Raw genomic sequence first — 17,876 nt, 5'->3', positions numbered from 1 at the left:
GGAATTGCCCAAACATCTATTGCAATGTTTTTTTCTTAAGGGATTGTTGCTAGTTTATAGCAATAGTCTTGTATTTTTAGAAAGACCCATAACCAGAAGTCAGCAGGGGGGATGGGGGGGATGTTAGATCAGGGAAGCATAATAGCCAGGTATGATTGAAGTAGCAACTGGTCCTCATCAAAGGTCTGCATGAGTAATGTCTTTTCTTAGTACACTGGGTCCCTGTTATACATTGCATCACTCTGCATCATTTCATTATTAGAGCATTCACCAATTATAACCTATGTATCAAACAGTGTTGCCTTTTTTTTGTTATTAGAATGTTCCAACAGTGTTGACTACTTTTCCAGGTGTAGTGTTTACCAATTACTACCAATATTTTTGAAACAATGTTACCTTGTTTCAGTACTAGAATGTTAAAATATTGTCAGACTGTTTTACCAGGTGTAGTGTTTCCCAATTACTGAACAGTACTGTACTACTAATATATGTGTGTAGCAACATAGCAGTGCTCAATTAGTAGAGCGTGCCAACGTTGTTAGACTAGTGTACTGGGTGGAGTGTGATATGTCATCCACAGGCCAAGACAGCAGAGGATGTAAACACAGTGTTTATGCACCATTGTCTGAGCACTTTGTTTTTTTTTTTTTTGCTGCAGAAAAGCCTTGTTTTCACTCTTCTAACATGGCTCCAAAGTGGTCACCTAGTGATAGTAAAGTGTCCATTGCCAAGAAGCCCAGGATAACAATCAACTTTGTCACTAAACTGTTTTGTTTAATGTTCTTACATACATGCTTTATATAGTACGCTGTAGTTAAAAAAGCCATGTTCCACCCTTTAACCCTTTGCTACATAGTTCAGACATATCCAAATAAACATTTATACCAACTAACTACAAAATTTGGATTTACTCCACGGCTACCAAAAAGTTTCCATCCATTGTGACATGCTGGAATATCCCTCTGTAGTTGAAACAATCACCAAACCTGTGTGCATGCTGCCATCTGTATTGTTTGCCGTGAAACCTAGATGTTTATTTGCCACATTACGAAATTGCCAAATTTGCAGGAATACATATAGAATTCCTGCAAATTAAAGAAAAAAAACAACTTCTTTATATCTTGGATATTGTTATCTAAATAATTTATTTTATATTTTGTAATGATTTTGGCCTCTTATTGACTTCGTTTTGCCTATATTTATGCCATTTACTGGAGAACACTTCTAATTTTCCTCAATATTTTATTTAAATCATAAATTTTCACCATCCAATATGGTTTTCAAGGAACATTACTGTCTTATATAGAAAATATAGCTTCTTTTAATATTGTCAAAGTAATACAAAGGGTCAAATTAATACTTTTATTTTTTGGTGGATGACTGATACTTTTTGGGAATCAGCCTGAAAATTAATTGTGGAGTGAAAGGGTTAAAAACGTTATTCAGGAGTAGACAGAAATTTTCAGAAATGCATCCTATAATACATGTAAAGATTGTGATGCTTAATGTCATTTGAAATGTATGTCCCACTTTCTAGGAATGCATTACGATGTATAATGGGGATCCCCTGTAGTTGATGTGGTTTAGTGCACTTTCTTACATGAATGTGGCATCTGGGAAACATCTATGCAGGTCCCAGATTAAAATTTGCAATGAAAGTGTACACTACAACTTCTGGTGAGTGTATGGATGGGGTCAAAGTGCATGTGCCACAACCTTTTACAAATTACCATTTAGCATGAAGCTCCATCAACATGATCCATTGTTCCAAATACTACAACATTTTGATAGAGATAGACTAATGATCATCCATTCTATTTGATGCTTATACATTTGCAACACCTCCTAGTACCATTTAAAGAAACATTTAGAATGCAATATTTTACCCATGTGTTTCGCAGCATGCTCTACAAACAACTGCAGTTACCTTTGCTAACTTTATGACTACACAGTGTGTTATTTCACTGTTTGAATTGTACTATACTTAAATGTTTTGTCTCATGTTTTCTGTATAAAACCTTGGTTACATTATGTGAATAATAAGTAGTACACTAATTAGTTACTTGTTGCTTAAACAGCCAATCTTGAATTTGTGAAACATTTTTATTTTAAATGAAAAAGTATTATTTTCAGACATTAGTTCTTATTTATCTTTTAAATTGAGAATTAAGTAACAGAATGAAATTTTTATAGTTTAACTATACCAGTTAAATTTTTATTAAATATTTAGGATATTAAATGTTATCTTTTTTTCAAAAATTCAGTCGCTTTGGCACCCCAGAAGAACTGAAGGAGCTTTTGGACATTGCCCATGCAAATGGTCTTTATGTACTCTTGGATGTTGTACATAGTCATGCTTCCAAAAATGTACTAGATGGACTGAACCAATTTGATGGAACAAATTCTTGTTTTTTCCATGACAAAGGACGAGGAGAACATTCCTTGTGGGATAGTCGCCTTTTTGACTTCACACAGTAAGAATGCAATGTATAGATTAAATACAGATGTGTACTTCTTTTACTAAATTCAAGATTTTGCATATGTTAGTTGACATAGCTAACATGTAAATTCTCTGCAGTCTTATGCAGGCTAGAACACCACTACCATGAAAATCAGAAATATCCCTTGTATATAAGTACAAGACCATAAATAGCCATATACTGACCTTATTTTGTAAAATTCATACCTATATTTTTTATCCCTTTTAATTTCACCCTCTAATAAAATAAAAATCCTTCATTTTGATAAACATTGATGCAATTAAACAGTGAAAGTCCTTTGTATTCAGATCATCAACTGTTCCAGAGATCCACCTGACAATTTGGCAGTATGTCAACAATTGCATTTCTTGTTACAAATTATAACTCTTTCCCTGTTACTTGAATTTGAAGATATTCCAGATGGTTCTGATTTCTTTACATCCATTTTTCATGAGCTAACTAAAAAAAAAATCACTATAAATTCAAATTACAAAATTGGCACCAAACCAAGGCAAAATGATGTTTGTGATGCTGTCACTTCAGTGTCTCCGCCTGAAAGGAATGTTTGAGATGATAGGCATGTGAATATGCACCCATAGAAACTTTGACCAGATGTTACAACATTTGCATCATGCATCAGTGACTGTGTTAAACCATTTGGTATAAAATACCTAACTTATGTCGGAAGTTCGTGATGTCAGAAAAACACATAGGTTCAAGAATTCTTAATATAAAATTATAAAAATGCTCTGGTAGCATTTTTATCATTTTATGTAAGAAGTTAATAGTGGTTCTGAAATGCATTTTGATGTAGTAACAGTACATCTAATCAGTATATTGCATTTTATGAGGAAAAATAATAATCTTGAGAAAATTTTTTATTTAACCAACATTTTAGCTATACCTAAATGAAGGCTTAAGCCAACATTTTTGTTAAACAGCTCTTTCAGGAGAGTAAGAAAATGTTTCTTCTAAAAGAAATTGCACCAGTATTTGAAACTAATGTTGAAATTGTCATAGTCTGATTTTATTGTAGAATCGGGAACACCACATATTGATTTATCAGAGAAAAACATTGAAACATTTTAAAATTGTATCGCAATGTGATTATGTACACAGTTCTAAGCTATTAGAGACATTTTCGATCTTAATATGATAATCAGTTTACTGTATAGTCATTTATATATTTAATGATTGTTATTATTTTTTAATTTAAGAACTGAAGTTTTACGGTTCCTCCTCTCCAATCTTTGTTGGTACTTGGATGAATATCATTTTGATGGTTTCCGATTTGACGGAGTGACATCTATGTTGTACCATACCCATGGGATCGGGCATGGTTTCAGTGGAGACTACAATGAATACTTTGGTCTCAATACTGATACAGAGTCATTGAACTATCTGATGGTGGCCAATCACATGCTACATGAGCTATATCCTGAGATCATTACAATAGCTGAGGTAAGGGTATTTAATGTAACGTTTATTTGATGGTCAAAAACAGTAGTTTTATAGAATAGTTAAAAATAAGTTATAAATGTAGTTTTTTTGTATATTAAGTTTCTGTTGATTCAAGTCAGAAGGCTTACAATGTATGAGTAAAGGTAACACAGATGGAGTATAACTTAGCTTTTAGAACATTTATCGTGTATGTATGTTGTGTGTGTGTGTGTGTGTGCGTGCGTGCGTGCGTGTGTGTGTGTGTGTGTGTGTAATTGCTTACAAGAATCCTAATCCTTGTTTGGGTGAAAATTTAATAAAATGATCCAGCATTAAAGAAAAAAACACACCATATTTAGTTGAAAAGTTGCATACCAAAAAAAATATTTACAGATACATTAGGTTAGGTGTGTGTGGTATGTTTATGAACTTGTGTTTTGATTACATACATACATACATACATGTGTGGTGCATATTTGTTTGATTGTTTACAGGATGTCTCAGGAATGCCTTCCCTGTGTAGACCTGTTTCTGAAGGTGGTATAGGATTTGATTATAGATTAGGAATGGCCATTCCAGACAAGTGGATAGAGGTAAGGGTGATAATGGCAAAGAATTGTAAATATGGGGTAGATTTATTTTATTTTGCAACTAATCGATCCAGATTTTCCATTTATATTTCATGGAAATTTTTGTATTGCACTTAACACTTTTTTTAGGCTAAAAAGAAAAAAATACATAAAGTCTATTGTTTCCACATTTATGTAAAATTGAAATCTTTGTTTTTTCTTATCTTTAAACTGTTATCAGACCATCTGAACCACAATGAAAAGCTCTTAAAGTACATCATTATTATTTTCGAATCTTAGAATTGCAGGGAATACAGTGAATGATATACATGATATTTTAAGTGCTTGCAAATTCTTTGTTCTAAGTAATAAGCTTATTACTTCAGAAATATCTTGGGGAATGTGCAAAATAAAATTTATAAATAGTCTGGAATGGAAAATGTAGAATTAAATACATGTTAAAAAGTAAAATTAAAGGAACTGTCAATTAAATAAGAATTATAGAAAACATGCCTTTCTTTGTTTTTGAGTTATGATTCATCACGTATGAGTAACTGTTCTATTCGTGGTCCATATATTTTTAATTGTTTTCTTGGCTTATAGTTATTATTTTATCCAGTGAGCTGTCAGTGTAATTGAAACTGGTCTGAGGTATTTTTGTACCTACCTTTTTTTTCCTTTGTGACTTTGTAAACTACATCTGCCTGCTTAATTGAATGTGCTCAGGATTTGTCTAATGTAGAATGAATGTTGATTATAATTCTGAATTTATGAAATGAATCTTTGCAAAATGTGGCAAGCTTTTAGTTAACAGGATATGTCTACGTACACAAAAAATTGGATATATTGCCAAGGTTTTTCGTACTAAAGTTTTGTCTGAGAAATCTTGAAGTCAGTCTGATTGAGACTCTGAAAAATTTGAGTCCAAGTGATGTTCTTGTAAAAAATAGAAATACTTTTGTCCATTGTACAGTTTGCAAATTGCTTATGCATAACCGCTACAACCTCTTAAATGCTTGTCAAAAGTTTTTCTCAGTATCTCTGTATATTGTATCTAATATTTTCTCTACTCTCACATGAACTGCCCTCCAGCTGCTCAATGGTAAATCTGAAGGTTTATTACACTAAAAACCAGGTTTCGATACCCGTAGTGGGCATAGCATGGAGAGCCCATTGTGAAACTTTATGCTTTACAACAAATAGTCAATTGTCATGAATTGTTTCAAAATCAGCAATGTAGGGAAACATGAAGTGTTTGACTGACATCAAATACTTAATACCATGTTGAATGGCACTCTGTACAAGGTTGTGGAATGTACACTTTGATCCCCACAATGCACAGAGGGTTAAAGGAAAGTATAAAGACATCTGCCAATGAAGATTCAAGGTATTTTGGCTTTGGTAAAGAGACTAGCTGTTGAATACATTACATTCCATGGGATTCTGAAAAAAATAAAGAAATGTTATTCTTTGACATTTTTTAAGAATATGAAATGTGTATAGGCCTGCATGTAAAACAGTCTGATCATTTAAGCTTTCTTATTGTTTATCAACATGTGTATTGCATCAAATTGCTTCTAGGCAATGTGATGTTGTGTGTAGCTGACCTATTTATGAGCCTTGCATTAGTAAAAAGTGACTAAGGCATGCAACTTTAGAATTGAGCTGTACATAATGGAACACTTGCAATTAAAGACACTGCATCAACTTGTACCCAATTGGTCGTGTACCACATGTCATCATGCCGAACACACTAATTTTTACACATGCTGCAAATCTTTGAATAATTACATAACTAATGGTGGCATGTTAGTTTCTCATCTGTTGAAATACTTTCCAAGCTAAATTGTTTACTTCACAAAATAAAATATTTAAATGAAAAAAATGAGAACTTTTCAGGAATCATAACATCATAAGTATATATAAAGGTGCTTGTTTCTTGTATATTTAAAAACTTATGAGACAAAATGCATTATAGGATACAACAGTATTATTTATACAACCATTATTAACCTTGAAATTTCAAATAAGGCAGGATTTTAATATATGTGGGTTTATAGAAAAATGCACATGGAGGAAAATTTTTTTATCTGTTGTCTAAAAAGTTGTTGCATACCTTGCTAAAATGTTATGGTACAACAATGTGGTGAACATTGTTAGAATACACATGTATATGTTAGGTTTTCCTTATTGTAATAATATATATGAGCTTTCATCTTTATTCCCGACCTCCTTTTTCAGTTCTCTTACTTTTGTGTAATAACTTGGTTGAAATGCAGTTTATATATCTTTTTTGCTATCAATTATTCCTGTTTTGTAACTATTTCATTTTAATTATTTATATGTTTTTAATAAATTTGAGAGTTGCCTCTCAATACCAAATCCTGATGCATAACAACTTGTAAAATAGATCAGAGTTTATTGCTAAGTGCTTCATATAAGTAGTTTTTCATTTCATCAGTTAGATAGCTCTTGTTTTATATTAAAAAAGTAAAACTTTTCATTTTGTATTTAACCATTACTTACCATCACAAAATATTTAGCATGTATGCAATTTCTCTTCTCCAAGTCAATATAGGATTATTTTTATAAGGAGATTTCACATTGAATTTAATGTTGTATGGTTTTTTAGAGTTTTCTTCAATAAAATAAATCAATTAAATATAAGGTATTTCAGATTTGTTAATTTTTCCTTATTCCTGGGAATGCAAAATGTCTGATCAGGAAAGGGTTAATGTTGGCTATAACTAAAGTGAAATTTATAATGTATATTCATTGTAATAGTCTGTGAAATTGTGATATTAAAACTTTTCCAGCTACTTAAGGAACAAAGAGATGAAGAATGGAACATCGGTAACATTATCCATACTCTAACAAACAGGCGTTGGATGGAAAAAACTGTGGCTTATTGTGAATCTCATGATCAGGTATTAATTGATTTATTTCAGTTTTAAATTGTTTTCACTGTTGGCATAACATCCAGCATTAAAAGGTTTTATAGAAGATGTGTAGATACACTGCTACAGAAATAAAATAATAGCAATAGTATGTTTAAGGGTGAAATTGCAGAAACAAAACTGAGTGAAATAAATATAACCCTGTTATGGAGTTTATGATAAAGTTTTATCATAAAAAAAAAAAAATGTTTAAGTTACTGCAGTCAGCATGTCTTAGCATAATCTTTACTACATAACTTTTTGTGTATGTACTTAGTTTAGAATAAAATTTCTAACAAATAGATTACAAAGCATTGTAAGAGGAATAAGGTATGCAATGTGTTTTAGTAAACTGTAAAACATGTGATAATAAAAATATTTGAACAATAATAATGATATGTTATCAATTAAATGTATTGTTTCCCCAGGCATTGGTAGGTGATAAGACAATTGCTTTCTGGTTGATGGATAAAGAAATGTATGATTTCATGTCAGAGATTACTCCACTAACTCCAATTATTGACAGAGGTTTAGCTTTACACAAGATGATAAGATTAATTACCCATGGTCTAGGGGGTGAGGCCTGGCTGAATTTTATTGGTGAGTTTTATTAATTTATATTGAAGCTTAGATCTCAAACTCAAGGTTATGCATGTTGGATTAGGTAAATGGATAAAACTAATATTGTTTTATATAAGTATTTGTTTGCTCAGGCAAATGCCCAATAAAATCTCTTCATCTGTAATTCTCAAACAAAATGTTTTATGCGATTTATAGAAAATACTTGATTTTTGAGTACTTACAGTAAGGTTGTGTTGATTGGAAACAAGTTGTAATAATTAGTGTTGTGTATGATCACCTAAGTCTCATTACTAATTAGTCACTATTTTTAGTACTAGATAATAATCACTAATTAGTTTATATTCTATGTTTTGTCTTCTAAAAACTGCAGTTTTCAAGGAAGTACTATGTTTTGTTAACTTTTGCATCATTATTGGCCAAGATTCATTCCTGAGTCCTTTTGATAGAGAGGCTGGAATGATATTCACTCATCTGGGGTATCCCCATTAAGACTTGAATCAATTATCTGAATATTTTCAAAAGAGAGATTTATAGGTTTTGCTGACTTCTATGCTAGAAAGAGTGAGTGTGTTAAAAACTAGGTTGATATATAAAGCTTTTTTGAGTCTTTTTTTTTTTCTTTTTCTCATATGTAGTTCACTTCCCATTAGCATTATTCCAACTTATTGTGTGGTTTTTCTTTCTAGCATGTTGGGCTATTGCAGATATCCCATTATTGTGATATGAAGGAATACTATGAATTTTTACCCTCTTATTTTGATGTAGAAATTTTTTAAAGTTTTTCTTTTACACAGAGTTTTTGCATGACATATGGGGCAGAAAGCTAGTAAATTCCTTTTTACTAGCTGCTTTTGTTTCTTTGTTATTCTCTAGAGATAATACCTGTTCTGCTCATGTGGGATATACTGTTATGTTGCATATTGGGCAAGAATGATGACAGCAGTGTCCTTCACTGGTAGGCCAGATGATATGGTATCTCGAGGTTACAGTCTTTTTCTGTGTTGAATAAGAATGACCCGTCATTTGGGTAGTACTTGTTTGCTATGAGTAAATCCAGTGTTTTTTGGTAAGCAAAATATTAGATTTAAACAGTACTGTGTGGGATCTTAAGTGAGTTGCTTGTTGGGAAGATATCTTAAGAGAAGAGGCCAGTTGATGAATTCATGAGCCCAGTGGTAGGTGACTATCCAGTACCTAAAGTAATTAAGCACACTGTTTTTTTTGTTTCAGTTAGAACTAAAAAATATTTTAATTTCATGTCCAGTCTGTTTAGGTAAACTCAGTATTACTTTGTGATTTATCCTCCTGTTCCTCTCATTATAAAGAGGACCTACCTAATACTTTTTGCAGAAGTCACTTTTATCTGAGAATGCTTCATTACTTAATGTAGCTAGAAATTAAAGCATGTAGATTGTTACATCAGTGTAATACTGTCATGGAACATGCCATTAAAAGATGGTTAAAGATTTTATGTTGGGGTTTCTACACTGTTTGGTAAATCCATTCCTTCATGAGATGAGACATTAATCTAGAAAAGTAGGAACCTCAAAATGATCAGAAAGATTTCATCTTTATCCTCTGCTAGATACCTAATAATAAAGTGGCATAATAACATTGAATAATTTCAATGCATGCGGACAGTGAAGGTATTGCATAATGTTTTTATTTTCTGAACATTTGATGTTTATAACCATTTGTAAAAAGGAGCAACTTACTTTGATTAGAAAAGTTAATTTAAGTGTTGTTTTTTTCTAAGTTTGTACTAATTTTAAATTGGTAATTCTCTAATATTCTTTAGATATAATAATAAATATCTAAAAATTAAGAAAGTAAAAATAAATTTCACTGGAGGTTTTTAACACTCCAAAAAATGTCAAATTGTCTTCCAGTTTTCTAGAAATTGTATGTCAAGAAAATATATGTAAGAAATCTTATGTTGGTTGTTTTGCCAGAATGTCAAGCAGGAAATTATAAAAAATACTGCCTGAATAAGGAAGCTGTCATGTCATCCAGTTAGAAATTTGCATTCTTAAAAAATGTACTATGTATAATGAAGATACTTGATTAATTTACATGTAGAAGTTAGCTAGAAGTTCTCAGATGGCTGCTTTTGGTAATCAAGATACCCTAAAATTGAATATTAGAATTCAGTCAACACATCTTAAATAGTAGTTAAAGTAGATAAATTGTAAAGAAGATTTCTGTTGTTAAGAATGAAACCAAACAGTTGGTAGGGCTTGTGCTTAACTTAAAAGATCAAAAGTTGTAAGAGTTTTATTTCTTTATAAACAGGTTATGAAGATTAAGAATTTAGTCTGTAGAAGAAGGTGGTTCAATGAACTATATGTATAATGAGATTTCAGTTAGCTGCTATTTCACAAAATATGGTAATTATATCTGATATTTTTGTTTGTAGGAAATAGCTATTATTTAAAGCAATATGGTAAATGTGTGGTGTTTTTGCATAGGAAATGAGTTTGGTCATCCTGAATGGTTGGACTTCCCACGTATTGGGAACAATGAGAGTTACTATTATGCCAGACGCCAGTTTAATTTAGTTGATGATCAACTGTTGAGATACAAGTATTTGGCAAGGTTTGACAGTGCTTTGAATCACTTGGAGGAAAAATATGGTTGGCTGGCTGCTCCTCAGGTTAGTTGTATAAACATTCATATCCATGTAGTTAGTATTGGACTCACACCTTTGTACTTTTTGATATTAACTTGCAGATGGAGAAGTATAATTATCTGAATAAAAGGTTTAATATTGTAATGAGACATAAGTGATTAAAAACAGTAATTATCATTAACTTCTGATTAAAGCAAGTATCCTACATAGATCAGAAAAGAGAGCTTGGACAAAATTATATTTTCTTTATAATTAATGTCCAGATTTATAAAATCTCTTGTATTAGTTAAACTCTCATTATGAACTTTTGTATTTCATTAAAGTTCCTTGAAATTTATTTAATTATGGTGTGTTTTAGAAATTAAAATAGATTTTCTTAGAGGTTTGTCAAATATCTATATTAAGTTTGATACTTAAATACTGTTTCTAATTTATTTTCACCTATGTTTTCTTAAACATGGCTTAGAGAAGATTTAATAGAATATTGTTATTATGTAACTTGCTGTTACTTAATCTCAGATTTTCTCCTTTCTTAGTCAAATTCAGTGATTAATGACATAAATTTTAATATTTTCTCCAAAACTCATTTGGGTTATGTTTGTAATTCATTTCTTCTTTTTATACAAATCTCTCCCCCATTGGTACAGTGGTAAGTCTGAAGACTGATATTGCTAAAAATTGAGTTTCAATACCAGTTGTGATAGCCAATTGTGTAGCTTTGTGCTTAACAAACAAACAAATTTATGTATGTAAATTTAAAGGTTATTGACAAAAAGGACAAATTATGATAATAGCAATAGCACTTTCTTGTTGTTGCTCAGGGCTATCACCTATCCATTGAATAGTTATTCTTTAAGAATTAGGTTTCATTCTTTGTATAAGCTTGTAGTCTACTTCAGTAAGTAGCAAAATGTGTGACAGAGTTGTTTTCAATCTTATATTAGGATCCGTTCTATGTAGATTGGGAGGAGAAATTTAGGAATATATATATATATATATATATTTTGTATCTTTTCAAAACAATACGAATACAAGATGGAGACAGGTACCTTTAAGTTATGTAAAATTGATTCCATGGTAGATAATGTTTGGAGAGGGAGTTAAAGTGGATCCCTTGAGTGTGAGTTGCAATGTTGAGCAGTTTGTGATATTTACAGTATTGGAGATAATTACTGAAATATGCTGGTGATACACATACAGAAGTAACAGACAATGAGTAATTGCAACTAAATAACCAATCTAAAATCAGTACAATAAACTATTACATAAAATACTAAAAGTGAATAAGTTGTATAATGCACTTGTATTTTGTATCAACGTATGATTATGAAATATTATTTAAATTATTCTGTACTTCTCTCCATAATTCAGTTTCTCAATTTCTATGTAACCATATTGCCACGGGTATCCTTTACTGTGCATGACACAAGGTTTTAGTGTCTTACATAGAAAATTTTATGAAACTATTTTTTGTTTGTTATACTAATTAGAATAGTATAAAATCTTAGCTAATAATCTATATTTTAATAGTATATAGATTTTAAGTTTTTAATTCTACAAGGAAATAATTAAAAAAATCCTGAATTTCCCATGGTGTGACCCTTTTTCTTTAGGCATCTTGTCTCCTATATTTTATCCACCACCCCTTGAAAAAGTATAAAATTAAATGTAAATTACTCATTATAAAATTGTTATTGCTCTGTCAAACCATATTTTTTATAGTCTTCAATTTTGTTTGGTTACAGAGCTATCGAATAGAAAATCAAACTCCTCCTGTCACATCCTCTCTCTTTCAGGATTTGTTAATAGTTCTCTCTTATGTTTAATTATATATTACTTATAACCAATAGAAAGTCAAGGTTTCCATCTATCAAATGATGTATTTTATAAGTTTATGTTCTGAACGGTTAAATGTTAGTTTCACTCAGAGTACCAACATCATTCCCATGAGAAAGTTAACGACTAGCTTGGATGAATTTGTAACGACTCTTGTCGCATAGTTAAAAAGCCAGAAACATTTTGAGAGGTAAGGGGATTTGTCTATGTTTTGCATGTTATTAGTCTGTTGTTTGGTGCATTATTTAATTACATTAGAATTATTAAGTGCATTACTATCATTAGTGTATAATAATTAGGGTTAACTCTCTTCAACAATCAACATCAATAAAAAAAAGATGATTGGTTAAGTATTTTATTTCTTTTTTTTCATGTTTATTCCTTATGTATAATTATAAAAGTAATTACAATGTAAAAATGGGGATCCTTTTAGGTTAGTTAAGATTAGATTAGATAAAATAAATAATATTATAATAGAAATGTTTCACAAGGCACACATACACGAGCAGCTCGTAGTAGCTTGTGGGTAATGGAATTCATTAGTGTAATGTGAGCTGCATGTTCCTCGAGTGATTTACAAATTATAATGGCACTGTTAGTAGTTAGACATGATTCAAAGGGCAAAAAAATAATATAATTTAAATGTAAATAAATGTCTACTGTTACAAACTTAGAGCTATTTAGGATAACCGAATATAGTTTCATGTCACAATTTGAAGTCATTCTAGAAAGAAAAAGGGGTAATTTAGATTTTGGTGGTTATGAGGTTGGTTTTGAGATAGTGTAGAGAAAATAACAGATATACTATAAAGTTTTACTGAAAAATACGTTTGAAATGCATTTAGGAGGTTTTAAGGATTACACAAAGGAAATTTGAGATTTTTGAAATGAGGAAAAAATATTTTTAATTTTAACATGAAAATTACTTTGCATACAGGCTATTCTAAATAAATACTCAATATGTTCTTGGAGAAATTTTTATTTTATTAAAAATACTTCATTTACCAAAAGACTGCCAAATTTTGTGAAGATATACACACTATATTGAAAGTTAGAAGTATTAAATCTGTAAAGACTAAATGAGTACAAAGAGGTTATGTAGTTGGCCCGTGTTGAGAGAAAGAATCTTGCGCAGCTTTAATAATATTCATATCACACTATTAGTAGGCAACACTATTGTTTGCGAGTGTTTAAACAACCTGTTATTTTCCATCTAGGTGTCTTTTCATGTTTGGGATTATTCCCTTGCTGGAAGATGAATCCCTGTCCAACTGGTCTTGTACTCTTTAGTAGTCAGGGTGTCATCCATTTTATCTAGATCTCAACCAAATGAGCTGCACCTCGAAAGCTAAATGTTGTATGTGAAACATGATACCATTATTCTCCCTGCCACTGAACAAACTGTCGGTCATTGCTACGTAAGTTGAATTTGGGTTCATCTGAAAAGAGCACCCATCTTCAGCTTCGCTCATCCCGTTGTTTGAAATCTGTTGCCCATTTCAGCCATTTGTTTTGGTTATCTATTAAGCCACTTTGTGCTAATATTCTGGAAGCAATATACACGTCTGTACTTACAGTTATGTTATGGCAAGATCTTTTCTGGATTGGTGTGTATCACGTAAAAATCATTACTCTGAGTTACTTAAGATCAAACATCACTTTTAAAAAGTTTGGGTTTCTAGCTTCATCATATCTTTCATGTACACTTTTCAGAGTTTTCGTACAACTCCTATTGAAACATGAAATTTTGCCTTAAACTGTTGCATGGTGCAGCCTTCACCAGCCAAACACTTTGATATCTACACACTTGTCATGTAGCATATTTGTCCTGGTAATTGTGAGTGAATTTACCACACCATTAGTTGTGGGAGTAGTTTGGTTGTATGTACCTTTATAGATACGCTGGTGTAGCATTGTCTGTTTAGAATAACAGCCAATCACAGTATTAACTATTAGCATGTGATTGCACTCATATGCAGTTCATTTTCATACAATACAGGAATAGTTATATTGTAATATTTGCATTTTATACCCATTTTATTCACAATTTCCATAATTATCTTCAACACTATACACCTATCTTGTAAAATTGCATCACTATAAAATCCCTGTTTTGTTTTACCTATGTTTAAATGTTTTGAATACATTATTAGTTCATTGATATGATTTTTTCCCCACACAGGGCTATGTGAGCTGGAAGCATCAGGATGATAAAGTTGTAGTATTTGAAAGAGCTGGTCTTGTCTTTATTTTGAACTTTCATCCAGTCCAAAGTTTCCCGGATTATAAGATTGGAGTAGAAATCCCAGGAAAGTATCCTTTAAAGTATTTTTTTTAATAGAAAATATTTGTGCATGGTAGTAGTAAGTTTCCTACATATCTTATGTAAAGGGTTGGCTTAAATTCTGCAGGAGTCATGTCTAGCCACTACTGCTCATAATGATAAGCAGGTTTGCAAGGGTTAGTCCTAGTGGTGAACCCATTAACCCTATCACCACGAGCGTACTATTGTGCACATGTCATGAGGTTTTAGTGAATTACATTCAATATTTAATCAAACTACCTTCATATCATGGTATACCAATAAGTATAGCATAAAAACGTAGCCACTTGTTTATATTTTAATAGTTTATAAGTGTTAAGTTTTTAATTCTATAAAGCAATATTAAAAAAATCCTGTATTTTCTCTCTAGGCATCCTCTCTTCTCTGATTTATTTACACCCCTTCAAGAAGTACAAAATTTAATGTAAATTACTCATTATAATATTGTCATCACTCAGGCAAAGCATCATTTTTATAGGCTTCAATCTTATTTCGTTACAGACCCATCAAACAGAAAATGAGAACCCCTCCCTTGTCATGCCCACCTATCACCTAATGTAGTTATGTAGTTATCTTTAAGATTTCACATTTTTTAGTCTTTTTTAATATTTTGAATTTTGTGCCTTTTCCCAATATTGATTGTAATTCTTGTTTTTATTAACATCCAAATTACCTGTTACTATATGATTGTGAAAATGGTACTTAAAGTCATTATTGTTACAGTAACAAGGCAATTTATCAACTTCTGTTGGATTAAATTCTTCAATGAATTTTTAGAGTTGAAGATAAGAGGTCCTATAGATTTATTATATTTAAAACTAACTATAGGTTGAATTGATTTAATGGGGAAAATATTTTCTTGAAAACTTATGGATTGGGAAAGGTAGTGCTAAATCATCACATAATTTCTGTTTAAAATATATAACTATAAATGATTTTTTCTCTATTTTTGTTAATAGGTTCCTGAATTATTAGTGTTGATAAAGTTATTTACTTATTAAAAAAATTAATTTATTTCTAAAGTTATATTGTTTGAAATTAATTTCTGTTTTTTTAAATGATGTCCAATTCACTATTAATCATCAAACATAGTATTGGGTTTTAAAATTCCTTGGCACTTGTGTAATGTTCAATATTAAAAAACTCAATTTTTCAAAACAGTGATTATTTCTTACACAATTCCTGAGGATAATGCAGTGATATACTTTGAAATATGTAGAGTGTGTGAGACTGTTTTCCAGTCTCATCGGGTTTTTTACTATTTTTTTATCCTGTACAGTAAGCTATTTATATTTTGTAATTTTGAGACTAGAAACAGTCTCATTTTTAGAATTGTATAAAAAAATAATTGTTGTTTTTAAAAAATTGAGTTTTTTTAGTATAGTAATGTGTGTATTTTTTTTCAAACTTTACATGCTTGAATTTTCACAAACATAGAGAAAAAGAGAACAAAAACTTCAGTCTTCCATATTGAATATTACTGTTAAAGCATGATTAATTTATTATCTCAGGTTTAACAATTGGTTAAGTACTTATTGTTTCAGTAAATAAAAAATATAATGTTTATATATGTTCAAAAATGTGTGATAGAGAATACATGTTTGAATCATCACAAATGATAATGAATTTTCCTATTTGTTTAGGCTTATTTAGTTGGGAATATGTTATAGAAGCTCCAGTTTCTATCCAACATACGTCAATGAACTTGGCATCAGAACATCATTTATAATTTAATATTATATACATTTTAATATTTGTATTTCAAAAGAAGTATTAAAAAATTCTCAATCTTTTCTTCTCTGTTATGTGACATTCTCCAAATTGCCCATTTTTATATTTTCTTTCTCTTTCCATGATTTATAGTGTCTAACTAATTGAAAATGCACTATAAATACTGACAAGCTAAGATATAAAGTTAGAACCTTCAATTTTCTTGCTTTACTGAGATATAAAAAATCTCAAATCAACATGACATGCCCATTTCATGTCATTGTCTTTCAAAAAAAATGTCACAAATTCTCCCTGACATTGGATTATTTATAGCCATTAAAGAGAGCAACTTTTCCTTTACAAGATTCCTTATATTGGTATTTCCTTCTGCTACCTTTAAGTAGATACTTAATCTCAGTTTCATTGTTTTCAATCACATTTTTCTGCTTTGAGCATCTAACAGATTTTTATTAAACCATTTATAGCTTAGTTAGAAAACCAGTTAAATTATAGTAGTTTTTGGAACTTTCTATTCTAGTGCTTGACATATGTTTTATGTTTTAAAATACATTCTTGAAAAGAACATAAATAATTTTGTGGAGAACCAACATAGTATGAAAAAGCAATTGGTATGAAAGTATACCCTTGAGTACAAATTATTTAAATGATCTTCAACTCTAATGTGAATACAAAATTCTGTTTTTGTGTATTTTTTATTTATTTATTGCTATAGACATTAAGAAGAGTAACTAAAATGTAAAAATTAGACATTTGAGTGGTAAAATAACAAAAAGAAAAGAAATTGAAAGACTAGTTCAAGCTAACTGCATCATATGATTGTAATTTCACTGGTGAAAAGGTTAGATAGCTGAGGCTGTTAAGCTGAATACCGTATTGGCCTGATTATAAGGTGTGTTTTTTTTTAATAATAATTAGGCTGTAAAATTCATAGTTGCCTTATAATCGCAGCTGATCACAGGCACCTACTCTAACCTGTCACATTCCTGAATGTCCAGATAGCATCTGTTTTTGCATGTGTGCCAGATGTTTCTGAAAATGGGAGTCACCTTATATTCAAGATCCCCCTATAATTGGGCCAATATGGTAATTGTAAATGTCTGTCACAATCTGCAGTCATTTTATATAGAAAAGGTATTATTGATTTTATTTCATATTTTTCAATATTTCATTTCAATTTATGTTGATGAATTTGCCATAGTTAGTGTTAAAGTAGAGAAAATAAGGAATAAAGTTTTACAGAAAATAATTATCTATTCATGAGGTTCTATAGGTTATGAAAATCAAATGTAAAAACTTAGTATTTTTATTCCTATTATGAAAATCACCTTTCACTTGGACTGACTCAGTAAA

General features: G+C 30.6%; 1 protein-coding gene across 1 annotated transcript in view; it reads left to right on the top strand.

The window, feature by feature from the left end:
- The window catches only part of LOC106473244 (1,4-alpha-glucan-branching enzyme-like), a 37,415-nt gene that overhangs the window by 10,332 nt on the left and 9,207 nt on the right, over window positions 1-17,876 (top strand). The window contains exons 7-13 of the mRNA XM_013933930.2: window positions 2,265-2,474; window positions 3,698-3,941; window positions 4,415-4,513; window positions 7,306-7,416; window positions 7,854-8,025; window positions 10,476-10,660; window positions 14,655-14,785. Of these exons, the coding sequence (XP_013789384.1) occupies window positions 2,265-2,474; window positions 3,698-3,941; window positions 4,415-4,513; window positions 7,306-7,416; window positions 7,854-8,025; window positions 10,476-10,660; window positions 14,655-14,785 (1,152 nt within the window). The remainder of the gene's footprint in view (window positions 1-2,264; window positions 2,475-3,697; window positions 3,942-4,414; window positions 4,514-7,305; window positions 7,417-7,853; window positions 8,026-10,475; window positions 10,661-14,654; window positions 14,786-17,876) is intronic.

The sequence above is a fragment of the Limulus polyphemus genome, unplaced genomic scaffold, assembly GCF_000517525.1.
Source record: "Limulus polyphemus unplaced genomic scaffold, Limulus_polyphemus-2.1.2 Scaffold6001, whole genome shotgun sequence".
Lineage (NCBI taxonomy): Eukaryota > Metazoa > Arthropoda > Merostomata > Xiphosura > Limulidae > Limulus > Limulus polyphemus.
The sequence above is the reverse complement of the archived record's forward strand: the minus strand, read 5'-3'. Positions and strand labels throughout refer to the sequence as shown.